The sequence below is a fragment of the Pseudorasbora parva genome, chromosome 13 (genome assembly GCF_024679245.1).
Source record: "Pseudorasbora parva isolate DD20220531a chromosome 13, ASM2467924v1, whole genome shotgun sequence".
Taxonomy (NCBI): Eukaryota; Metazoa; Chordata; class Actinopteri; order Cypriniformes; family Gobionidae; genus Pseudorasbora; species Pseudorasbora parva.
The window spans coordinates 14,096,750-14,123,829 of record NC_090184.1 but is presented as its reverse complement, the minus strand read 5'-3'; the positions used below and the strand labels follow the sequence as shown (position 1 = coordinate 14,123,829).

General features: G+C 39.0%; 1 protein-coding gene across 1 annotated transcript in view; it reads right to left on the bottom strand.

Moving 5' to 3' along the window:
* pdlim2 (PDZ and LIM domain 2 (mystique)) overlaps nt 1-27,080 on the bottom strand; it is a 102,821-nt gene that overhangs the window by 20,387 nt on the left and 55,354 nt on the right. The window contains exon 6 of the mRNA XM_067414641.1: nt 26,247-26,319. Within this exon, the coding sequence (XP_067270742.1) occupies nt 26,247-26,319 (73 nt within the window). The remainder of the gene's footprint in view (nt 1-26,246; nt 26,320-27,080) is intronic.

Genomic DNA, 27,080 nt, shown 5'->3' with positions numbered 1-27,080 from the left:
GGCTATACAATTGCACACTGACAGCCATTCGGTATCGGGATAAAATCCTTGGACCCATTGTCAGACCATTGTGTGCTGGTGCAGTGGGTCCTGGGTTCCTCCTGGTGCACAACAATGCCCGGCCTCATGTGGCAAGAGTATGCAGGCAGTTCCTGGAGGATGAAGGAATTGATGACACTGAATAGTCACCAAGCTCACCTGACTGAAATCCAAAAGAACACCTCTGGGACATTGTGTTCCTGTCCATCCGACGGCATTGATTGCACCTCAGACGGTCCAGGAGCTCAGTGATGCCCTGGTCCAGATCTGGGAGGAATTACCGTTCTCTCAAATTTTGTCACTTTGATTTTCAGGGTTTCTTTGAATTCAGTACTCTGTAGGTTGATCATTTTGATTTACAACAAAATGATGTGGCATAACATTACCTAGTCCATATTAGTATCGATATCCAGCATGATATTTTTCCCCATTGAGATCTGACGTGTTTCATAAGAATACACAAGAAAAGCATTTACATTTCCATAATTTTGTAAATTAAACAAAATCAATGTTGTTCCTTTTTTCTTTCCATTTATGCATCTCATATAACAATGAGGAGGCGTACCTGTAACATTCAGCCAGGGAGATTGATGACAGGAATCATCGACATCAAAAAAAGGAATTGGCTCTTTTTAACGGAAAGATACATGCGCTATATTGAGCTTTATAATTCATCTTATTCATTTCTACGAGTAGTTTCTGTCCCTCCTTACATAGTCTCTGCTTTTTCCATACAAAAATGTGCAACCCATTTCCTGTGACTAGATTTAGCCTGCTTTTTATGATGGTTTCATTTTCCAAACCTATCACTGTGTGAGTATTTTTTATAGTGACGTGCCATGGGTTTGTTTAGGATAATAATGTAAAAACCACAAGCATAATGCCAGAGATTTTGATTTAGCACCATTGCGGCACACGTGTGCATGACATCTCCCTCATACACACGAGCCATAACATTTCTGTTAAGGGTTCCCGCCGCATGATTCATTTTGTGTGGTACATATGGCTTGAATATGTATCAGAGGACACAGTGCAGCACATGCAGGGGGAAAAATAAACACTGTACACTTTGAGATTGGGCACTGGGGTTTAGCACACTTGCTAAGACGTACAGTCCCTGACAAAAGTCTTGTCGCTTGTGTACATATTGACCTAAAGTGCCGCTGAAATAAATTTCTAATCAAGATTTTTTTTTTTACAAGAAATGGCTCATTTTAATCCCACCAGCTTTTGTGATAATGTTTCAGTGAAAAACTAAACTTTCAAAAAGTATTCTAATATTCACAGCTTGGTAAAGCCCATTGAGTCAATTTTTGCAAAGACATAAGTGTTGTCACCTTGTCATATGAGCTTCACCTGTGACTAATAATGGATCAATTAGGTCTCAAGTGTGTATAAAAAGAACCCCAGTACACTAGACCTTCACATCAACTGCAACTAGACCTCTGCAAACATGCCTAAGATTCACCCTGAGACTAAAGTTTTGATTATCAAGAGGCTGAAGACCAGATCCACTGCTGATGTGGCAGACAACTTCAATGTGTCTCAGCGTCAAGTACAGAGGATAAAAAAAAGATTTGAAGAGACTGGAGACGTTTTTGACAAGCCCAGGTCAGGCAGACCCCGCAAGACAACTGCTCGCGAGGACAGTTTGTTGGCTCGAAAATCCAAGGCCAGCCCATTTTCCACTGCAGCAGAGCTCCACGAGACCTGGTCACCTGAAGTCCCTGTGTCAACCAGAACAGTTTGTCGGATTCTGTCTCGAAATGGCCTCCATGGTCGAAATTAGTGCCCAGAAGCCAGCACTAAACAAAAGACAATTGAAAAACGTGTGGCATTTGCCAAGGCCCACAGCCTGCTAAAAGGATGGACGCAGGAAAAGTGGCAGAAGGTGGATTTTTCAGATGAATCTTCTGTTGAATTACACCACAGTCGCCGCAAATATTGCAGGAGACCTACTGGTGCCCGAATGGATCCGAGATTCACCCAGAAAACAGTGAAGTTTGTTGGCGGAAAAATCATGGTCTGGGGTTACATCCAGTATGGGGGTGTGCGAGAGATCTGCAGGGTGGAAGGCAACATCAATATTCTAAAATGCCAAGAAATCTTAGCTACCCCTTATTCCCAACCATAAAAGAGGCCAAATTCTGCAGCAGGACGGTGCTCCATCGCATACTTCCATCTCCACATCAAAGTTCCTCAAGGCGAAGAAGATCAAGATGCTCCAGGATTGGCCAGCCCAGTCACCAGTCATGAACATCATTGAGCATATGTGAGGTAGGATGAAAGAGGACGCATGGAAGACGAAACCAAAGAATATTGATGAACTCTTGGAGGCATGCAAGACTGCTTTCTTAGCTATTCCTGATGACTTCATCAATAAATTGTATGAATCCTTGCCAAACCGCATGGATGCAGTCCTTCAAGCTCATGGAAGTCATACAAGATATTAAATTTGGATCTCACTGCACCACAACTTAATTTGCTGACATATTTTTGTATTTGCAGTAAATTTGTTCAATTTCTGTATAGGCGACAAAACTTTTGTCTTGCCAAAATTTGACCTTTCCGTATTGATTAAATGATAAATATTTTTTCTGTGAACATTATTTATTTCAGTGCATTAAACATCATTTGGGAGGGTTTTAGCTTTTCATATGAGCCATTTCTAACACCAATTAATTAATTAAAAGTCAGGTTAATATCAGGTATTTCTAGAAAATAGATAAGCGACAAGACTTTTGTCAGGGACTGTACAGTATTTAGTGGCCTGTCAACATTTGTGTGTGTTTACTCGCAGTTTATGAGGACATGATTCGGTTTATGGACTATTGTTTTGCGACTAAACCTTAGCAGCAGCAAGCAAAACGGTTTTGCACGTCAGACAAGTGTAATGTTATACAGAGAACAACAATGGAGTCCGTTAGCGCATTTGAATGACGAAGCATGCGATCGTGTCTATTACTGATGTTTACTCACGCGACGATAGCCAACAGCAGAGACATTTGAAGCAGTTTTACTCACCGGCTGCTTCCAAAGCAGGACCGAATCTTTATCGCTAGGACCGCTCCGTCAAAAACACACTTCTTTGGTATGATTTGGTTAAGTCCTGTGACAGCAGTGACCGTGGAGATCCCCTTTTGCGACACGACAGAAGCGTATGTTGTGAAGCTTCCCGTCATTTCTGCGTTCAAATAGGTTCAAATGCAGCGTTGCATTCCCCGAATGCTGTGCTGAAGCGTTGAAGTCGCTTGGTGTCACCCATAGGAATAAAGTGGAGCGCGGTGCGGACTATAACAAGATAAGTGTTCACGGACGAGTGGATCTGCAGCTGAGCGAGTGTTTACGGGCGTGCATTTCCTCTCTCGCTCTAGTCACGCGCGTGCGCACCCTACCGGGAGAAGAGCCTGTACGGCCCATACAAGGACATTCCGCTCTGTTCACGTCAAGCCGACCCATACTCGAAAAAAAACTCTCCGAAACTTGTGAGAAACCGGAAGGAGTATTTTTGACACAGAAATACTCCATCAAACGTCCAACATTAGTTTTTGAAACTTTGTCTATGTTTAGGATGGGAATCCAAGTCTTTAACAGTGTAAAAAGCTCAGTATGCATGAAACAGCATTTCACTTTAAATCTCCCCTTTAAATCCCCCTTTAAATCTTGAATATATTAGGAAACCTATTGATTTTTAGACCATGAAATGTCACAGGAATTAATAAAATCTTAAAACTCCATAGCCATTTTCATATCCTTTTTTGTGATTCAGAACTGTAAAATATTTGAATCGGGTTCAAATTATTTTTAAAAATCGCCATCCTTTATCTTTTTCCAGTAAATCAGGAACAAATAGGAAAAGGCATGTAAAACTGATTGGTGGAATTAGCAAAATTACAAAAATGGAAAAGCACGTGCTCATCTGATTCATGTATGCTGTAGGATGTTGATTTACAAGCTAAAACATCTGTCGAGGTTCAAAAGGATTCAAAGAGGATTGTGTCACAGTTCTGGTCCATTAGAAAAGCATTTTTAAAAGAAAACATTGGAAATTGTTCCAGACAGAAACAAGATATCATTTAACCATCTGATCCAGGAATGTTAAAAATAGAAAACTTAAATTAAACCTAGATTCAGATAGATGTTTGTGTACACAACCAATGCCCTTATCTTCTTAAACTAATTCAGACAATCTTCATTGGGTAGATGCAACCAATGTGACTGACCTCACTCAGATGCCTGTGGTGTATAGACACGCATATTTACTAAAAGTACATCAAACGCAGACATTCAGCATGTGTAAAGAAACCGAGACAATGAAAGAGAAATTCTAAGCATGTGTTTGCGTGTTGCAACTCCAGACACCATGACACAGTCCCGACCCAATAATGTCACAAGATAATGTTATTATGTTTATGCAAGGAAAACTTTGCAGCAACTATGCATGACAGCTATAGTCAGTCAAAATTAATCAATCTCAAAAAATAACCAAAGGATATGCATCATACTGCTGCAACAAAACACATGCAGACATGGTTAAGATGTTTAGTTAAATCGGTGATGGTAGTTGATGCCAGCTGAGCTGATTTCTGCGGCTTATAAATGGCTGACCTATACACTTTGGTCTCTAACGTTTAAAAACAATGGTGCAGAAACCTCAAAAATATCGAAAGAGGGACCATTTTACAGGCATATGGGACATTGACGAGACTCATTCAAGATATAAAGGTGACAAACGTGTATTACAGAGTCAGACTTCCTCTGGCCAAGAACGACACGCATATAGGTTCTCAACCAGGGGGCCAAGACCCACTATATGGGAACTCAGCACACTTCCAAGGGATAATTTTAATAGAAGACAAAACAAGCTTTAATAAATAAGCTAAACAGATAAAATCAAGATGCAAGCCGACATAGTATTTATTTTCTAAACTGTCCCCTTTAAAACAAGACCCAGAGTCCAGATTCTTCACAAAACAAAATTCTTCAAGTAAGAAGTTAAGGACTGGGGAGGATTTAGGGCACAACATTTGTATCCAATTTGTGGGCATCAGGGAGCTGCTATCTATATGCTGGATATTGAAATCACTTTTGTTGTGGTACTGCAGATTTTTTAATATGCTTTTTTTGTCAATAATCTCAGGATCTGTTGCGCATCAAATCCTCAACCATCGTCTTGCCAGTCATCTCACCCTGCTCTCATCATGTAATCACGTGAAAAAATTGCATTTATTTAAAGTCCCAAGTAAGTTTTTTTTGTCTTTAGTATGACTTTAATTGTCCAATCAAATGCTTTAGCTGAAATCGCTCACTTGTTCACATAATTACTATTTTCTATATGGTGAATGGTGCACTATATAGGGGATAGTGAACGATTCAGACAATTCAATGGAAATACGTTTTCCATTGGGACAAACAAAGTCTGATTTTAAGGTTAGGGTCACACGAACAGCGCAGCGTGCAAGGTCGAGAGATGTGAGTCGGTGCATACCAGAAAAGTTATTGGACCCATTTGAATCCTGCACAGAATGCTAAGATAAAGCACTATGGCGGAGATTAGAAGAAGAAGCGGTTAGAAATAAGAAGGAAACTGTGGCTTTACCAAGCTCAACAGCTCCGGCCGAGCCGTGATAGAAACAAAATACTACTGTCCATTTAAAAAAAAAGGGGGAGGGGCTGATCGATATGTCCCAAACTATCATCCTGTTTTAGTGGAAATTACATCAACACATTGAATAATGCTGTGCGTTTCAAGCCACTTCAGTGGGTCTTTAAGTTCCAAAAAATGGTTCATTTCGTGAGATGGTTTTTAAAGTGAAGTTTTAAATAATTTGAATGTTTTTTTTTTTGTTTTTTTTACAATCATGAACAATTATAAAAGTCATGTCAATTCATTGGTAATAAAAAATGTAAAAGTTCAGTTACAGAAATTATATGAAATATTCTATTTAAATAAAAGAAAATATATGGCATTTTAATATAAAATACTCCTGGTTTCTATAAATAAATAAATAAATAAATTACAAAATGCCCATTGTTTATTATAGCCGATGTACCAGAATTATCTTTGCAGGCCTTCAAATATTGTCTTGGACTATTGTGCAGGGTTAAAAATTAGACCAAAAGTAGACCAACTCTTTAAAGAAAATAATGTCAAATGGCGCTCAGAGACTTAAAGGAAGTGTATGTAAGATTGTGGCCAAAACTGGTACTGAAGGTTTATTCCCCATCCCTCTCCCCCCTTACTCGAGGTTGCCAGATAGGCTGCAGGATCTATCAGGAACGTTTGTAGCTGCAGCTGTGATAACAAGAGCAGATCTGGCAACACAGATGCCCAAACACTACTGACTTCATGATTGGTAGATCAGTGGAGGGCGGAGCTTCAGGCCAAAACATAACATGTCAACATCAACATCAGTTGAGGGCTGCAACAACAACTTTTAAAATGACAATATCCTGGCCGGACTACTGTTTTCAGTGAAATAAGTATTTGAAATTAACATAATTTATTAATGTCTAGTGACATATAAGGGCTATTTTATGATGAATTGAAATACATTTGAAATACATATTGTTCCTTTAAGTACTCTGCTGATGGTACACCTACAATGGTTTGGTTGTTGGTGCACATTATGACTATTTGTGTGCAACTGGATTGCAGCTTTTCCATTCATGTGAAGCATGTTTTACGGTCTCACTTTCAGATACAAATTCTGCCAGCAGACTAAAGTGTCATGTTGTGAACAAGGTGAACTGGGACATTTGCTTTTGCGTGGCCAAAAACTGTTTTACACATAAGAACAATGCCAAGGGCATATTTTCAACTCCTCTGAGTGCACCACAAGGAATTCAGTGTGCACATGGTGGTCGAAAACAGTGCTACCATAACAGCCTCAGAGTACATAGCATGCTGGACAATAGTAGCGCACACTTCTTTTCTAATGAAGAAATGTGAAAGTGGTCCAACTGTAGCCAAGAATCAAACTCATTAGGCATCTGGTATTCATTAGGACCTTGTTAAAGCTCTGGACTTCATGAAGATTATTATGGCCCCCAACCCCCTTTGCACACTTGAATCTAACCCCAGAAAGAGGAAAAATTTGTGACAAAAACTGAGACGTCTCAGTCGCCACTAGTTAACATGCCTGACTGTCCATAAATGGATGGTAGTTAATTGTTTTTCCATTCATTTTTCTGTTTTAAGGACTCTTTCATGTATGAAATGCTTCCCATGCAAGTCAGAGCTAAATCAAAGTCAAGCTTGAAACATGTTAAATGTTTGTTTTTAGTTGTGACACATCAAAGTGTGTACATTTAGAATATATGTTCCTGAAACGGTTGAAATACACATTAAGCAATACCAATAGTAATTCACCGTAACCATGCTTTCATTCCACTGAAAAGATGGTATGCCTCCAAACACAGGCATGATCTAACGTACGATTTACAGTATGACGAATGAACAGGAAAGAAACGACTAAAGAAAAACAACAAGTTATTGAATTAAAGCTCAAAGTCTGGCCCGGCGGCTCAGAGAGGCTCTGTATCACTCATGCTGATAAAGATAATGATCTCCATCTAAACCATCATCAGTCCTGCTGCCTGAAAGAGTAGATGGAGTTTATAGAGTAATTAGTGAGCTTTATAAGCCATTGCTAGATAGGAGCCACCTGGATGAACCGTTCTTGGCTGTTCTCGGCTACTGGTCTCAATATAATTTTTTCTGTCTGACTGCCTACGTTTTCTATAAATTGCGGTTTGTGTCTCTCAATCTCTTTACTTTAGAAAGTCACTGTCATAGCAACGATTTCTTAGTCTATTGTCATGTAGGATTTATGGGTGAATGTCACAAATACTTAGCCTGACGTGGTCATACTCAATTCTAGTCAGAATATGAGTCTGAAACTGCTCCATTGAGCTGTAGTTATGGGGTGTGTTTCAGCCGAACCAGGAAAGACCTCAATTGGATAGCCCTACAACCAATCAGAGCAACGAAGCGACACATTGTCAAATGTCAACAGAGCTCAACTGCACTGTGTTGCCAAGTCCGCGTTTTTTCCCGTGGGTTGTTTTCTATGTCCAAGGGTTGACGCGACTATTATGTGATATATAGACCCATGAGTGTAAATTTTAGCAGGCAACCTTGCCAAAATAACACATTTTACCCCCCAAACACCATTATTTCTGGAGAACCCCCCCCCCCCCCCCCCCGAGAAGCTATTGGTTAGGGCTAGCAGTTGGCGGGTTTTGTTGTAAAAACTTGGCAACCCTGTCTGCACGCGCTGGAATAAACGATCTTTGCTGGTGTTGTACAAAAATAAAAGAATTTAATGATACAAAGAGTACTTACCCAACATGATCATAATCTTTGAGAGAAGGTGAATGCATATACAAACAAGCTCTCTGTTTAAGATTCGAACAAATATAATCCAAGCCCCTTTGATGACGTTCATGATTACGTTACTGTTGATCATCTGTCCGTCATCGTCTAAAGCCAGCCCTTATGATTTCATTGGTCCGAACAGTTTCTGTTCGGAGATAATTAATCCTCAATGGATCGAGGCCAGACCAAACTGCCCGACCTAAAATGTTGTGGGCGGGGCCAAGTTCGGCTGGCATCCAGGCTAACAAATACTTTCTTAAGCGCTAAATCTGGTCCCTTGTTTTAAACAATTAGGCTGCACATTTATATTTTGGACACTTCTTATGATGAAAATTACACTGACAAGCAAAATATACTTTGTATCTTGTACAGTAAAAGATGTGCTAAATGTCAATTTGGTCAGAAACGACCAAATTAACATTAAAAACAACCTCTGTAATAGAAGTAAAGTTCAGGAGTTGAACAATATTTGGAACCTGATGTGACAGAGCAAGTGAAAGATTCTTGGTTACCTCGACAATGTATGGAATGTTGCCAGTCCGTTCAGTAAAACTGCACTAAAAATAAGGCCCCATCTCTGCACGAGCAAAAAATGCCCCATAAACCCCAGCAGGTTTGGGTCTTTCAGATCAGTTGCCATGGGATGGCATGGTGACTCTGATATGGTAAGGAACTTCTAGATATATCAATAGCAGATTAATAGTGTCTAACATACTTTTAATGCCAAGTTCAACACAGAGCCCCCATGTTTTTAAGTCCAACCTGAAATAGTCCCTGTGGAGCATCTCAGGAAGCGTGAAAAAGGAAGAGAGTTGGGAGGAGGAAGACATACCAAGCCAAAAAAGATTTTAGTCTTTGCTGTGGAAGAGCAAATCTTATTAAATTTTCCCAGAGAAGCAGTCTAAGGAAGAGAGGAAGCTGACGGGAAAGAGACTTGTTTTGAGGCTGGAACAGCAACTGATCGACCGCCGGCTGAGGGCCAAGCCTTTATTTGTGTTCTGAGGCAGAGACCGCAAGCGAGTGCTCCAGTGAGCCACACCCCCCGAGTGAGTGTGCTCCAGCATGCACAAACATGCATACACGCGCACAAACACACTGAATGGTCTGCCATCACCAAGCACAAAATAGAGGGGGAGCCCATCTTTATAAGGGAACATTAGTATGGCAGTATTCTGCCACACAGAGTGGAAACAAAGGAGAGACTTAAGTAGGGATGGGTATCGTTGAGGTTTTAACAGTACCTCTACTCTTACCGATACTGCTTATCAATCCGGTACTTTAACGGTATTCTTATCGGTTCTTTTTGTTTAGTTTTTTTATAATAAAAATAAATATTAAGAACATAATTAACATTGCTTTATAATCTGAAAAAGTAAAATATATATTTATCAAGTATCTTTCTCTTTGCGTTTTGTTGTTTGATCCACATTAATGGCACAATCGTCACGGTTTATTAGACACTGCCCCTTTAAGACAGAATGCAGATCTAATAATATACATAATATTCTGTCAGCTATTAACACCCATTTAAGACATAAACTGTGTTTAAGTGAATACTCTCCTAAGTGGTCATTTTGACAGGCTATTTGTTGGTCTAGCCCTTCGCACACAAAGCCTAAAGTACCATAATGTGCAAGGTTCGGTAGGATTTCAAGTGCACACACAGAGACAGAGTGACACACGTCATAATCTGAAAGTCACGCCCACCGGGGGGGGGGAACAAACCGTCTCCATTGACTTTCTATTGTGGGAAGCGGCCTCCTTATCATTTCTGAATTATTAAAAAAAAAACTAACAATGTCTAAAAGCTGATATGTGACAAGGTGTAGAGAACACAAGCTAAAAAACCCAGGAACAAAAACCCAGCAGTTTTTATAAGCTGTTGAGCCAAAAAACGCATGTTAAAGGACACAAAAGTGGATACAGGCACTTGAGTCAGAGCACGACTTGTTATATTACACTGAGAACTGCGCCCCCACTAGAGGGTAAAGTAATCTGCGACAGGAAATATAATATATAAAACTGACATTTGGATATTTGACAACTTGTTTACTGCACACGTAGGCATACTGAGACATAATGAGTGTCAGGATCCCAAAATTGACCCATTCTTCCTGCTAAAGCTTCTTGCTGATTGCCTGTATGCACTTTTGTCTCCTTAAACGCTTGTTTTTTTGGGATCGACAGCTTATAAAAACTTCGTTATGTGTTTTTTAGCTTGTTTTCTACACACCTTGTCACATATCAGCTTTTAGACATTGTTCTGTTTCTTGTTATAAGTAAGAAGAGACGAGGCGACCGCTTCACGCAATGCAAAGTCAATGGAGAGCGTTGGATTGTTTTTCCCCTCCGGTGTGGGCGTGGCCTAAATACGCTCTGTCTCTATAAGCTGCCTCAAAGTTGAAAAAAATGTCTCTTGCGCATGTTTTTGTGCTTTTAATAGCACTATCTATTTATAATCAAACACGTGCCGCAAATTAGCTACAGTAGAGACCGCATTTTAAAATAATCACAGATTGTACTGATTCTGACATTAAGTTTGGGGTTTAGGGGGAACCAATGCTCACCTCTGTGAAGGGAAGGAAGTTGCGCAAGACGAAATAACATAGCTATTGTAAATATATTTTTAACTACATTAAATTAGCTAGGAAAGCAGCTTCAGATCTTCCTCAACACGGTTCGTGCAGAGGTACATGGGTAAACCGGCTTGCTGCATTGCTTATTTATATCTGAACCCTTAAGCCCTTTCACAGGATGAGGCCTGCCACTATGGCAACCCTCAGCAACCACAAAACGGTCGCCACAGGCAACCCAGCTGGGTGAACAGGCACTAATAGCAATGGTGCAGGGAGTGATCCATTGCCAAAGCCACTCTAGGTTTGGCTGCATGTCCCTCTCCCAAGAATACCATGATCATCATGGGCATATCCTAATGGACTGAACACACTTCTCTCCTCCCACCGTTTTCCTCCTCAAGGTGAGTGTGCTGTAAACAGAAATATTCCCAAATGACAGCCTTTGGAAGGATGAGTGGAAGGCTGAGGAGAGATGGTAGATCAAAAGTACTCAACACATCAGCGAACAGTTTATTGATCATGTGATTCAATAATATGGCAAGAGTTGGATTAAATCAGCAGTTTGGCCAATCTAGGAACGGTTTGTTCTTTGGAAATTAACAAAGTTTACAAGGTTCATTGACTATAGGAGAAATGAAACTAGATATCCTTCAGCGCAACAATATGCTTTGCTTGTTCTCAGTTAGTGTATATCTGAGTTCAGGATTTCCACAAAACGTTACATAAAAAAAGGATCTCAGCCAAAATAAGCTGCAAAGTTGACCAAACTTTAGCTGTTCCAAAGCATAGTGAGCCGTCATGCTACCTTGCAAATGGTGAAAGCTTTATTTTCACGGTTACAGAGCAAAAGCATTTCTACAACAGCAGGCTAAACACGTAGGCTTCCATAGTAGATATATTTACAAGCACAAATTTTTGTCAATTAAAAGGATCATGAATTGAGAAATCATTTGACGACACATAAGAGGTCATTTCACTATAAAAAATATCCCGCAAGTTTCAAAACTCAACTTTCTTGTAAGTCCAAAACATTTTTTATTGAAACCAAGGTTTGAAAACTACTAGTTTCAGATTTTACCCTTAAAAGTACAGAGTTTGGTACCCAACCCTAGTTTTAACCATGTTTCACAATTGATTTGTCTAATACAGATCGTTTGATGGTGTGCTGAGCATTTATACTGTAAAACTGAATAGTTGCAAATTGCTTTTATATTCGTTGCTTCTGCATTTATTGGGTTAATGTGTAGGATTATAGGATACTGAAGAAAACAGAGAATGCTGCCTGCTTGTTATTTTTTTATCTTAGCCATTCGCTGTTAGCCCAGATAAAAGTTTCAATAAGCAATGTTTTCTGGTTTGTCATTAAGTCATTACAACACATTTCATTTTATTTAAAACACGGCACTGCAAATGACAGTGTATACATTTTTCACTTTATCGAAAAGGATGAACTATGGGTACGAATAGCCTATGAGAGCAACTGTGTGCCAAACAATTGTACATTCATTCATAATTCTGTTCACACTAAACTGGTAACTAAACTAAACGAAAAGTACTTTTTTTAATATGCATCTATCCAACCCAATCATAGTAGTGGGTGTTTACTTCCAAGTCTTGAATGAGTCACACCCATTAAAACGAAGTGTTCCAAAGAGCGTCAAAAATAGGTTATAAAATAGCCCATTTCTTCTAAATTGTTCATGCTAAAATCATTCAAGTGGACCCCAGAGAATATTATAAAATTAATTTTAAAAAATGCAGTTCATGACCCCTTTAAAACCCATACAGCATACACTCAAAGCAGAAATATAAATTAGGCTTAAACGTGATATACTACCCTTTCCAATACTTAAAATGTTACCTTCAAATGCATATGTAATTGCATGATGACATTTAAATGATAATCTACATAGAACAATATAAGTCAGATATACTGAATACAAATAGCTGTTTTTGTCACTTGTATCTCACCTGACAGACATCTTTTTTAAACAATGGGTACTTTATGTATTACAAAAGATTGTTAAAGGGGTGATGAAATGAGAAATCAACTTTCCCTTGATCCTTTGATATATAAAAGGTCATGGTAATATAAGAATATCCTGTAAGTTTCAGAGCTGAAAACGTCGTTGTTAGTCAAACAAAAGCTTTTATAGACACCAGGGGTCTCTTTTATATAGCGTGCATACGCACAAAACGGGGCTGGAAACGTACATACGGCAGTTCCCACGCAAAGGATGTGATCTATAAAACACAAACTTGACGGGAGATTGTGCGCACCTTTAAGCAAACTTTGAGCTGTGCGTACGCACATTCTGGAGACAAGGGGAATTGGCGACACAGATGGTGAGGTCGTGAACTGAAGTTAGACTGTAGAAAATAAATGTGAGAAGAACGATTATAAGAATTAATTAATGGCATTTCATTTTCACTCCATTTCATATGTTATATCCACATTGTCATGAAGATTAAATCCAACAGTGTTATGTGTGCTGATTGTTTTGGGATTAGGGGTGTAACGGTTCACAAAATTCACGGTTCGGTACGATACACTGGTGTCACGGTTCGGTTCGGTACGGTTCGGTATGTTTTAGATACAGCAAAAAGTACCTTTTTTTATTATTTTTTTTATTAAAACTAACAAAGTATGATTTCTTTTTTTTTTACATTGAACAATGATGGAGCTATACTTTACCCATCTTCTATGTAGTTACAGGAATAAGACATTAGCTCTTTACTAGGGCTGGGATAAACGATTATTTTTTAAACGATTAATCTAGCGATTATTTTTCCGATGCATCGATTAATCTAACGATTAATTTTTCCTGTCCGATTCGGTTACGATTCGATTCGATTACCGATTATCTCCCCATTAATTGCCTAATAGCAATTTATACATGTTGATTTAATTATCTGAATGAAAAAAACTAATTCCTTAACATTGCAATATATGTTTATTGCTCTTAAAATTCCAAAGTAAAAGACTATACAAGAACAATGCATTCAATAAAATCATAACAAAATACACACACACACACACACACACACACACACACACACACACACACACACACACACACACACACACACACACACACACACCCTATTTTGAAGTTACTGCACTCTGCCTTTGTATTGTCTGCAAAAAATGTGGAGTCATGCCAAGGCAAAAGGCAGTAACTTCCATATTATCAATATTTGGTTGCTGATCACCTTTTACAAAATCAATATAGTAACACCTGTATAAAATGTAATGATCATGGCATTTATTTTGGATGATTTACAATTAATTATAGCCATCTTCTTATTACCATCATGTGCTTTGGCTGCATTCTGATGCCATTATTAAGGACACAATACGTCTTGTAAAGAGTACCTTCATTGCTGTGCAGCAAAACTTACAGGTTGATAGGTGACACTGAATTTTATGAACAAGATAAGATTATTTCTAATGAGTAAACATTTGCATATATAATGCAAAGATATAAAAAATAGAACAAATAACAAATCATGTAAAAATGCATGTGATTGGAATAAGATAAATAGCAAATAGTGTCGCTGGTTAATCAAGGGTTAAGTTTGGCTATCACACTCTAATGACAGCACTGACTGGATCGGATTGCCCATTCATACGCTAAACAGAGAAATTATTTATTGCAATATGTTTTTAATGTTTTTATCTAGCAAAAAAATGATACAATAGGCTACATAGCAATTACTTTTACATCTTTGAATGAAAATCGCCTATAGCCTAAAAGGACAACTTTTAGATTGATGTGAACGACAAGTAGGAATAATTCTCAGAATGCTTGTGGATTAAACATCCCCGATGACATTCATTGCCATGGATTTTATCGGGTTTACAAGAAAAGCAAGGATATATGGATATAATTGCGAACTGTTACTACTGATTGTATGCGTGAGCTCACGATGTCACGGCATTCGAGTGCACACACTCGTGCAGTGGGCAGCCCCAAACTGCCTGACAGCGCGCTGAGTGAATATTCTGCATTATGAAAACATGTAGGCTATGACAGTACACAGGCTACACCGTAACTTAAACGCGGCAGACTTTAATAGACAGTAAAACAAAGGCGGGACACCATAACTGGATGTCGGTACCGTAACTTAATTTAAACATCTGTCTTCCTGTGTGCAGAAATTTGTTTATGTAGCCGTGACAACAAAACGCGTGCATGCGCACCTGTGTATAAGAGCGCTTGCTCCGTTGCTCCTCTTTATTTTGGGTCTGACGAATCGACGCGCATATTTTGCGTCGACGTATTTTTTGCGTCGACGTCATCGATGACATCGACGCGTTGTCCCAGCCCTGCTCTTTACATTAGCGTGTGCGGTGCGTGTTGTGTTGCGTGTGCGTTGCAGGAGCCCCACACCCTGTAGTGCTTTCACATATGCTGCATTTGCAGTCCGCAACTGATCCGCTGTTGCACACCACAAACACAGCATTTATTCATTATTTTTTTATTTAAAATCCAAAAGTTTTTACTGAACATATCTCGTCAGAATTCCAAGTTCCAGAATTCCAGAATTCCAGTCAGGTTACGTAGCCTACTACATTTAAACAACATTTTATTAAATTCATTTATTCATATTTATATACTTTAGATTTAGCTCACACAAGTGGCAAAACATTTAAACATAGGTTATAGCCCTAAATCACAAACATTTTAAATTAGAAACTTACAATTATCTATTCAAAAACAGCCGACTCTCCTCTTATCTTTCGTTTTTACACCCTTTTAAAAGAAATCCTGCAGGTCAAAAATAACTTTGCTTTTCACCTCCAAGAAAGTACGAGTGCTATCCATTATGGCACATTTTTTTTAACCTAAATGCCAGGAAAGGTGTCGTTTTGTTGCTTTACTTGAGGAAAAAAAAGCCATGTGTTGACTTTGAAACAAGAGTAGGCCTATATTTTAGATGATATGCATCTGTGGTGAAATTACTAGATTTCCGCGTCAGTAGGCTACATGTTTATTTTAATGCGAACAATGTTCTATCACTTTAATGCAGCAGTGCAGCGCAGCAAAAAATAGACTCGGTACGAAAACGATCCGTGCACTGCTGCAGACGCAACGCTCCTGGAACGGACTGACGGACAGCATCCGCGTGCAGTGTGAAAGCTGTCATCCGTTAACATGGGTACTGAAATAAATACGCACCGCACACGCACTGCAGATGGAGTGTGTGTGAAACGGGCGTCTCATATCCGCAGCTATAAATAGACCACTCGCCGCGGTGATGTCTTTTGCCATTTGAATAAGTTGGAAATGTCTGTCTAAATGCTGCGGGGATAGTTTGTGGGATAGTTTGTGGCTGTTTCTCCTTTTTATCGTCTTGTTGTCGGCGTAAATGAGTTGATTGACATGACATGAATTATTCCCGCTGCTGTACCATCAGCAAATGCGACAAACCGTTGTTTTTTAATCCATCACTCTTGCCAACACCATCATAGCTTACAAATAATCCAAAGTTCACCCAAACACCAGACCTGTTGGTTATTGGAGGATCTTCTATTTCTGGTTTGTTAAACGCAATAGCCATTCTGCGACGAGCATTCAGCGCGTAGCCTACTGAGTAAGCGAGCACCTGACTGAGCAGCCTAAAACATATTTGGGTTTTTTTTTCTTTCACTTCGGCGGTGTCAGGGGCATTGCCTGTTATGTCGTTTTGGTTATTGGGCTACCTTGTTGAACGCATATTATATTTCACACACTTTTTTATTTTTCAAATCGAATTAATTAGTCCAAGAACCGTTCGGTACATAATGCGTACCGCGTACCGAACCGAAAGCCTCGTACCGAACGGTTCAATACGAATACGTGTATCGTTACACCCCTATTTAGGATATATATGCATCTAGTAAAATCCAAACGTATCTCCAAATGTATTAAAATAATATATCGCTGCCTTACATTCACATCGTCCACAACGCAGGAGGAGATGGCACAACTACATGTGATACAGAATAGCATGAAATACCCTTTTATTAGAGAACTGCACAACACAGTGTAAAAACTAAATATTTTCCTTAATGTAGGCTACATATATCATAAAATGTCAAAGTCTGGAAATACAGTCATGAAGCACAATCGCTACTCATCATCAGGCATGGATATTAACTATTACGGCGTTCATTACAAAACCATCATAAAGAAGCATGTGTTCACTACAACATTTTCGTCTTCAATTTTCCCCCACAAATTAATTCTGTGATTTGGTTGAGGTGTTAACGATCAGTCTACTTGTTAAAAACATAAATCCTCCAGTGACCCGGGTATGTAATGCTTTATGATGGCACTGCTGGCACTGATGGAGGATTACGGCAATGCGCTGTTCGCACTTATATCGACTGATTGTGCGGGTTATGTAATACAAAAATAATAGTCCAATCAATCGTGGGTGGATGAGAAATAAATCATTGTGTTTGTTTGATAAAGACGTACTTGATTCATTCCGGTTGCCGCTTTCAAAACAACCCCTCCCTCATGTGAACCAACTGAGAGGGCATAGACATGACAGGAGCTGAAGCTTATTAAATATGCAAATCTCCTAGCCGTGGGCGTTTACTTCCAGGTCTTCAGTGCGGCACGCCCATCAAAACCCAGCGTTCAGGAGAGAGCCTCAAAACCAGTGTAGAAAATATTTTATTACTTATTAGTTATGATGTTTTTGAATGTCAAAAATGTTTTGAAAGCCAGTTCATGACACCTTTAATAATTTAATTAAAAAATTTTTTTTATAACTTTCAGCTGAAACATGGCAAAACTCACATTTCCGATAAGCTCCAGCTATGCAGCACCGCTCTGCTCATTCGGTTAGCATGAATACTGTAACCTGGTGATATGTGTGCCAAAATAAATACACAAAACTGGCCTAAGAGTGATGTAGCCATTATGTTCAAGCTCCTGAAAAAAAAAAAAAAATTCTGCTAGAACAGGAAGTAGATTCAAAGGCACTTTGTGCAGTCTTTCAACAGAAACATGATCAGTCTTCCTCCTTCCTTACAACCCTTCCAGCTCACTCATGTCTCATCGTCTATCACTCTCACAGAATGATGGAGAGGACGAAAAGTGAAGGAGAGCAACAGAGAGAGAAGTGGAAAAGAAAAGAGTGGTACAATGGCCGCCTCTGTGCCTGTCCAGCCGCCAGGACGCAAGGAGGGGGAGGGAGGAGCGGAGGGTCTGACCAAACTAGCAGTGTGGATAGGCGAGAGAGAGAGAGAGAGAGAGAGAGAGAGAGAGAGAGAGAGAGAGAGAGAGAGAGAGAGAGAGAGAGAGAGAGAGAGAGAGAGAGAGAGAGAGAGAGAGAGAGAGAGAGAGAGAGAGAGAGAGAGAGAGAGAGAGAGAGAGAGAGAACGCTAAGTGAAAATGAGAGACAGCAGGCGGGATGAATAAGACCTCCTCAGCCCATCTCCACCAGGCTCAGCCACACAAGGACAAGCCTGTGCCTCAGAAGGGCGAGAAAACCAACACCACACACCTCGAACGATCTGCATCAGAGCCCTTATTGTACACGCCACTTTTCCCAGGATACCCTACACCCCCTGAAGCAGGACTAATGGATATTCCTGCTATCTTTTCCTCTATTAGCTGACTCTCTGGAGACTATACCTCTACCTGAACCACACTTTACAAACATCACAAAGGACCGTTAGAGGAAAAAGACCCCCTGCGCCAGGCACAACTGGTGGTATAGATGTGGGTATACATGAGTAGGAATTTACAGTGTTGTGGAGTCACTAAAAGGAGATACGCAACCAAGTTTTTCAGCAGTGTGAGTGTAGCTAAAACCTAAAATCAAGTGAATTAGAAATAAAGTGAATTTAGGCATCACATTAAAATGGTACACTACTAAAAACATTATTCATTTTGACATTTGCTAAAGAACACATTTAACACGAGTGTTTTTAAAGGGGTGATGAATTGAGAAATCAACTTTCCCTTGAGCTTTTGCTATATAAAAGGTCATGGTAATAAAAGAATATCCTGTAAGTTTCAAAGCTGAAGACTTCCTTGTTTGTCAAAGAAAAGCTTTTATTTGACAGCTGGCTCAGTAAAGGAGGGATCTGCGAATTTGCCTCCCTGTGACGTCAGAGAGCCTACGAAACACCGTCTCAACAGAAGAAGAACGCCTAATTATGTAGCCCGCCCACCAATTTGCACAATGTAAAATCACACAAGTCTATGTGGAGCTAAAGTAGATCGAGCTACCAAGCAATAGCAATATTTTGCCGTGCCTGGTTGTGGAATGTGGAATGAAGTTCCAGCTCACGTGTGCAAGACATTGTGCGTTTCTTTGCTTCATTTCACTTTGTACTGTTTGTAAACAAGACACCAGTAGAGACTTAGAGGATTTGCAAACAGAATGAGATTTGATAAAATGTTGTGCTTTATATTAGATATGGTGCAGAGTAAAAACAATTTTTTATATGCGATAGTATTACATTGTTAAAGATCGTTTGATATCTACTGATTATGTGTACATGTCTAACTAAACAATTAAATGATAACTTACCATGCTATCACAGGCTGGAGTATCTGGAGTTGATTCATTGTCCTGCGATACGGGATAAGACTCTGGGTCAAACATGTATGTTCGAGTCATTATGGCTAGGCCTGTCACGATACATTTTGCTGGACGATAAATTGGCCAAGAATATTTGATATTGTCGTTCTGAGACCATTTTCATCTAAAATAATGATAATGACATAATAATGCAGCTACACCTTTTAAAAGATCAATACATTTATATTTTTATTTCTAAAGACTATTTAACACTGAAAATGGAAAACATTTGAAATATCCACAATAAATTAACAAAACAACCTAAAACAATAAAAGCAATGGAGACATTTTTACAAAAAAATGCACTTGAAAAAATACTAAAAACAATAAATAAAATGGATGAAAACTGCAATGGATGATTGTGTTTTAGGTGCATATTAGGGGACGGCACGGTTCACAAAACCCACGGTTCAGTTCGTATCACGGTTTTTGGTTCTGTAAGGTTGTTGTTGTTGTTTTTTCGTTTGATTGTTAACACCGCAGAAATTTACTTCAGCATATGATACATAGCTTAATTATCCACAATTTAGGATACAGTATTAAAACAAATTGTTATATCATGCAATCATGCACACACTGAACTTGACTTGACCATCCCTGAGGAAAGCTAGGTGAGATTCTGCCAATGTCATGTGATATTGGCAATTCGAATCATTGATCGTTTGACTGATTCATGACCGTTTAACTCTATTTAAGGAACACGGAAGAGAAGCCAATGCTGAATAAAGCATTCTAATTAACCAACTGATGTCACATATGGACTACTTTGATGATGTTTTTATTAGCTTTCTGGACATGGACAGTAAAGTGGGCATAGACTGCAAAAGCTCTGGGACTAAAATATAAAATCTTAAACTGTGTTCTGAAGATGAACGGAGGTCTTATGGGTGTGGAACGACATTAGGGTGAGTCCTTAATGACAAATTTCATTTTAGGGTGAACTAACCCTTTAAATATGACTCGGGAACAACGAGTGGTCTCGGAGCGATTTGTTCATTTTGTGTTGAACGAATGACTCAAACCTGAAGACTCGAGGGGTGAACTAATCAATTCTGTTTTCAGGACTGCATGCATTGCATATGAGGAATGACAGAACTAACTAACCGATGACTGAACTAATGACCCGATCCCGAAGACACGAGAGCAATACTGATTCAGGGAAAAAAACATGATTAAATGTTTTAAAGAATGCGATTTGGAGGTGAGGTTAACTAACAGACCCAGCTGAGCAATTCATGAATAATTTATTTCTTAAAGTTTGGCCTTGGCTCCATTAGCTTAGAATTTATTGATTATTCCAAATGTGATCAACGTTTGCATAAGTATTAGATGTGTTGGGGAATTTAACGTGATATTTTAAATGTATTCTGCTGAAATGACTTTTTTTTTGCCGAACGAGATTCAAAGATATGAGTCCGTAAAATGATCCGAACTTCCCACTACTACTATGCGCCCCTCAACATGTGTCACGTACCCCATTACTCTGATTGGTTGTAGGTCTATCCAACTGTGACTGGACAGCGTTACTTTAGAAAATAGAAGAAAAAAAGTGATTTATACACTTTTTAAATGTCACATTTTGTAGCACGTTTTATTTTTTATAATATGGATTATTTTCTCATCCAGTTTTTTGAGGCGCTACCTTCCTTGCCTCTTCAGTGGAAACACGACTTCAAAAAAAAAAAAAAAAAGTACTTGTAAGTACAGAGAAAGAAAATTCATTTTGTGCACAATGTGCTTTCCATTAACTTCTAAAGCCAAACCACACAAAATGGAGGAACTCTTTTCACCAATCATGCCACACAATTCCAAAATAATGTGTGAAAGCTGTCAGAAAGGGCACCACACACACACACACACACACACACACACACACACACACACACACACACACACACACACACACACACACACACACACACACACACACACACACACACACACACACACGACAATATCCTTACAAAGACATCTTGCCAAGACTCTCTGTGGTAAATTCTGGAGCAAACTAAGAGTAGAAGAATGCAAGTGTTCCCTGAAGAAGAAGAGAGGAAGGCGTAGGACTGAAGGGATTCCAGTTTGAGGATGAAAAATGAGTTGAGAGCTTGAACGGATCTTAAAATTCCAGTAGAAATATGCAAAGCAAAGATCCTAACCCTCTCTGGCATCAAAATGCCTTTTGGGATCTAACAAATACCACAATTATACCAGAGTCCCCCTCAACAGACCCTCATGAAAGACTCTGAACCCACTGATAGTAAAGAGCAAGCCAACTGTTTATGTGGAAGATCCCGTGTCCAGCGTATCTGACCAAAGCCATGGCAGCTAATCAACCCTACTACTACACCTGATTAGTTGTTTCCTTGTTCCTGCTTTTCAGCACCATTTCATCCAGAATTTCCCTTACATATCTAATTCATTGTTTGGCATGGCTAACTCCAGCCTTTTATCACTAAAACTGCATGCTCTAGCAACACAATCTAAATAACAGATGCCGCTGTACCCCGTAACATACATGTTATGAGAGAGCCTGAGAAAGAATGAAGAATGAGAAAAATGTTTTGATTGTGCAGAGAGAGATTGAGGGCTATAAACAGAAGGTGATGACCCTAATTTGGACTGGATTGGTGTCGGCAGTAAATGAATAGGGTTAACTGGATGGCTGGCTTAGATTTATTGGGAGGCCAAAAGTTGGAAGTCTGCGGGTCAAAATAATAGCGGAGATATTTCATACTTTCACATTGGCATGCAAGTAGGGTGTCTTGAACATGATGGTTAAGGCTCCGTCTACACCACACTCTCCCAGTAAGCACATGTGCATTGGTGGGATGTCTTGTGAGAGAATGTATGATTGGGCCAACAAAAATCCTATTGCAATTATTTTGTCATATAATGTGGCTTGAATTGTAATAGGATATGAACCTCTAATATTGCTGATGTCTAGTAATCCAGGGGGGAAAAAAAACACATTGAAATCAGATTTCGAATGAAGAAAAACTGCAAATTAAAAAGCAATGCCTTTTTTCAAACAGTTAGTCTTTACAGATTTGTGTACACCTACTTTATAGAGAGAGAAAAACGTGAACAGATAAAACAAAAACACATTAACAAAACAAAACATCCTTCTTCCATTCACATTCAGTTTTGTAGTACTCCAGATTGGACTTGCACTGCACCTGAAATCAAACACTTCCCTAATATATAGAGGGCGAAAAGTCCCCGGATGTAACCTACTACTTCCACAGAGATTCTGAAGTGTGCATGGACACTCTTCTATCCCCTGAGGCCACAGGAGGGGATTTGTGAATGGAAGTGAAGAGAAGCAACTGAAGCTGGTAGGTCACGTGACAGTAACAACATGGCGGATGTAGAACGCCCAAATTTCCTTCATACTGCCCATATTCATTCTCTATATAACTCCACAGGATAGTACTTGTGAATGGCGATAAAGCAACAACTGATGCCATTAGTCACATGACAATGACAACATGGCGGATATGCAATTTCAGAAGCATCGTCAGACTCAAGTCCAAGTCCAAGACCATACTCGAGTACTATAACAGTGTTCACATTGTTCATGGAGCTTAAAATGACATCACCTCACTTTTTTTCGTCCCCTTCAATTGCAATTTGTCTCCATGTTATGTTTACACTTCTTTGTGTTTGGAACTCAATCAGTTCCTTCACTTACATGCAATTAAGGGTTAGTTGAACCCTCCCCCAAAAATGAAAATTCTGTCATTAATTACTTACCCTATTGTCATTGGACACCCGTAAGACCTCTGCTCATCTTCGGAACACAAATAAAGATATTTTTGTTTAAATCCAATGGCTCAGACAGGCCTTCGTTGACACCAATGTTATTTCCTCTCTCAAGACCGAGAAAAGGCACTAAAGACGTCGTTAATAAGTCCATCTCACTACAGTGGCTCTACAATAATTTTATGAAGTGACAAGAATAGTTTTTGTGCACAAAAACTATTCTCGTCGCTTCATAAAATTATTGGGTGAACTAACCCTTTAAACCACTGAACTTTTATTTCGGTATTAAAAGATTATGAAAGCCATATCACGATTTTGTTTAGCATTGTGTGATTCGCATACATTCTTAATTACTAATATTGGAAAAATCTGTTGAGTGTCTTGTCTTTCTAATACTTAACAGTGACCAGATGAAAGCTCATCAATTAGTCATCTTGACAACACATGCATGCTATCAGGACTGTAAAAGTCCAAATGAGATAATCTTGAGGACAAATAAATGACAGATTTATCATTTTTGGACAAAATTCTCCTTTAAATCTCAATCTTAGCATGTCTAATCTCAGTTTAGCATGGATATCTTTCACAGCATAACGCATCTATATTGAGATTCTTTGTTGACAAAGGCCAGTGCTCAGTGTCACCATCATCATGCTGACTTCTCCCAGACCTCCCATGAGCTTCGTTTAGAAGCCTTCAAACGGTCGTCTTTAAAAGGACCAAGCATTTCTGACAGGGGAATTGGGATGTTATTGAGTTTAATAAGCTGTGTCATGAACGTGTGTTTACTTAACATCTACAGCACTGATAAAATGGCTGGAATGTCTTCAACCATCAAAGGTCCTGGCTGTTTTTTCCTGCCCTGACATCTGCCTTGTAGAAACTTCTGTGGGACTGAGCCGGTTACTAAATAGCTGACATATCTCGCAATAACTTTCCCACAACTTTATTTGCTCAATTTTTGTTTTTGGTACAGAATCTGGAACTCTTTCCCTTCAGATTATAGCCCATACTCCCTTTTTTATATCCCCAAAGATGCTACAGAGTCTGTACATCAGTGTAGCAGAGAACGGTGGAACAGCACTAATAACGCCAATAACGAAGATCTCATGGGCAGTGCTCTTCTTATGATGCTAATAAACCCGAGGTTAAAAGAAGCTACAAGAAAGGTCAACCATATTGTTTCAATGACGTTCCTGATTAACCATTTGCAGGTTGCGCTCCCATGAACATCAGCATGGTGAGGTGACCTTTTCAAGTTTATGTACTCACCGCCCACTATGAAAATATTGGAAATGCTAACCCTTTTATTGCGAATGGTATTTATGGATGGAAATCTTAATCTCATTTCCTGAGTGTGCGATCCTGGAGCATCCCAGTTAAATTGTGCCACTGAAACCCTGCTTTTCCCATGAAGTCATATAGGCAGCGACTAAAGGGATTTATGGGCCACATTACAGGAGCTGAGCAAAGCAATCCTATTCCGTGAGAAGACTCAATATACCATGTACTACGAACATGAACGCACATGGAAGCCCCTTAGGAGCATTAGGCAGAACTAACATCAATGTTCCGCTGCAGATCCCGACAACATTGAGGCTTCCCAGACCTCATCTCACCAACTTCACTTGCTCGTTTTTGACAACTTCGATACATCCAGAAGGGATTCACATGAAGTATAATTAAGTATAATAAAGTGTAAGTCATATACATCAACAGGGTGCTATGAAATCAGTAGTTGACTATTTTGCAAATACTATTTTTTTTATGCATAATTGATTTTGTTTTTTGGTCAACAAGCAAAATTCCAGTTGCAATCATTTTACACAGGATAGAATAAGTCATATAGGTACATACATACAATTGAGTATATGCATGCACACATACATAACCATACAAAATAAAATGTTTACACTCTTCAATAGGGCCCTATATTAACCATTTATTATTATTCTAGAAAAGATATTAATGACTATAGATGAATCTTGTTCGTATGGACATATGCACATTTTTGTCCAATAAAATAGTCTTGAGAATGTCACATCCTCCTAAATGTTTATGCCACTGGCATTTGACTAGCAAAAGCAAATAATGGATCAATGTTTCTTTATGTGCACTAGTTTTGGTGGACTGTGACGTAATTAAAGGCTATTGGCTTACAAAACAATTGGTACAATACTTTCTGAAATGGTAACTATCTTGTCTTTCAGAGCGGTGCAGGTATAACTTCACGTCGTAGGCCAACTGGCAGTTAGCATCACACTGGTTCCCTCTCTAAAAACCCAATAGGATTTTTCCATAGGCTTTTGAATTGTCACAAAAAACAAACTCTGTGATCAACAACACTTTTTTTCCAATCAAGATCATTTTCACAGATGAATTTGAAGCCTTAATGCAGTCGCCAGAAGTAAAAAGCTAAAGGTAATCTTTAAACCAACTACACCCTGTTTAATGATGGTGTGATGATGTTTAATATCTCTGACAGCCTCTGTAGTCAACCACCTCAAGGTAAATTTACCCTGAAGTCAATAATGGGGTTTTTATTGACTAAAATGTAAGTGCTAAAATGTTAACTCGTTTTGACTCACAAATTTGCGTCATACCTGTACCATTTTTCAAAACCAATTGGAACTGGTACAAGTAGAACCCTCTGTTTTTCACAAGGCAAGACGTCCTGTTATCAGTGCTCCAGATCTCTTCTCACTTGTGTGAAGGCTACTGGCTATTTTAAAAAAGAACAAGCCCTTCAGAATGTCCTGCCCTGACTTTCTCTTTCAATGGGACATACGTCAACACAAAAGAATACTTGTCAAACCATTTCATGGAAACATTATTGGATCATTATTTGTTTATCAGTCATTTGTTTGGGTTTATATAAAGGGTTGAGAGAGTGACTGTACCTGAGAGAGGGGTCGGGAGAGTCTGTGGCTCTGTACGTTCTTCTCTTCTGAGGACCAGGAATAGATCTGCAGGCTAAAAAGACAAAAAAATCATTTAGCTTAAATACACCCTACAAAGAACAGGGGACATTTCTGAACTGGTGTTGAATTCAAGCAAACTTTGAAGCAAACTACAGTTGACATAAAATGGGTTGCAGTTACATGAACTCGAGCCATTTAGTTAGAGTTTTTTTAAACAATTCAGAAGACAAGTAGAAATGGACCAAGAAAATCAACAGAAGTAAACAAAAGAATGTGAAACTACACAGATGTGCTACAGGAAAATCATGAGCCACAGGCACTTACCTCTACTTGTATACTAACATTTAAAAGTTTGGATTCACTAGGATTTTTTAAAGGAATAATAATTGTAATATTTTGATTCAGAAAAAATAATATTATATTCAGCAAGGTCCCATTACATCAATCAATAGTGTTACAAAAGAAGTACAAGTGTTTGTTTTTTTTACTTTCTATTAATTAAATATTTAAAGCTGCAGTCTGTAGTTTTTCCTCTGTCGCCATCTCTTTCGAAAACTGCAATCGCAGTTATTCGCGGAATTATCAACATTACACGAGTTGTGCCTCGGCTCAGCACAGCGCGGAAGAATCCAATGTTTAGAAGAGAATGTGCAGCTGTCAGTCACCGTGCCGGTGTGGAAAGTGTCATTCAGAAACACAGACTCTACTGTTTGAAAGTAGGACCTGACATAAGAATGTCATCTGAACAAGTATGTAGCTAACATCCACTTTTGTTCTGACAAACTAAGGGGAAAAAAAACATTGCAATAAATC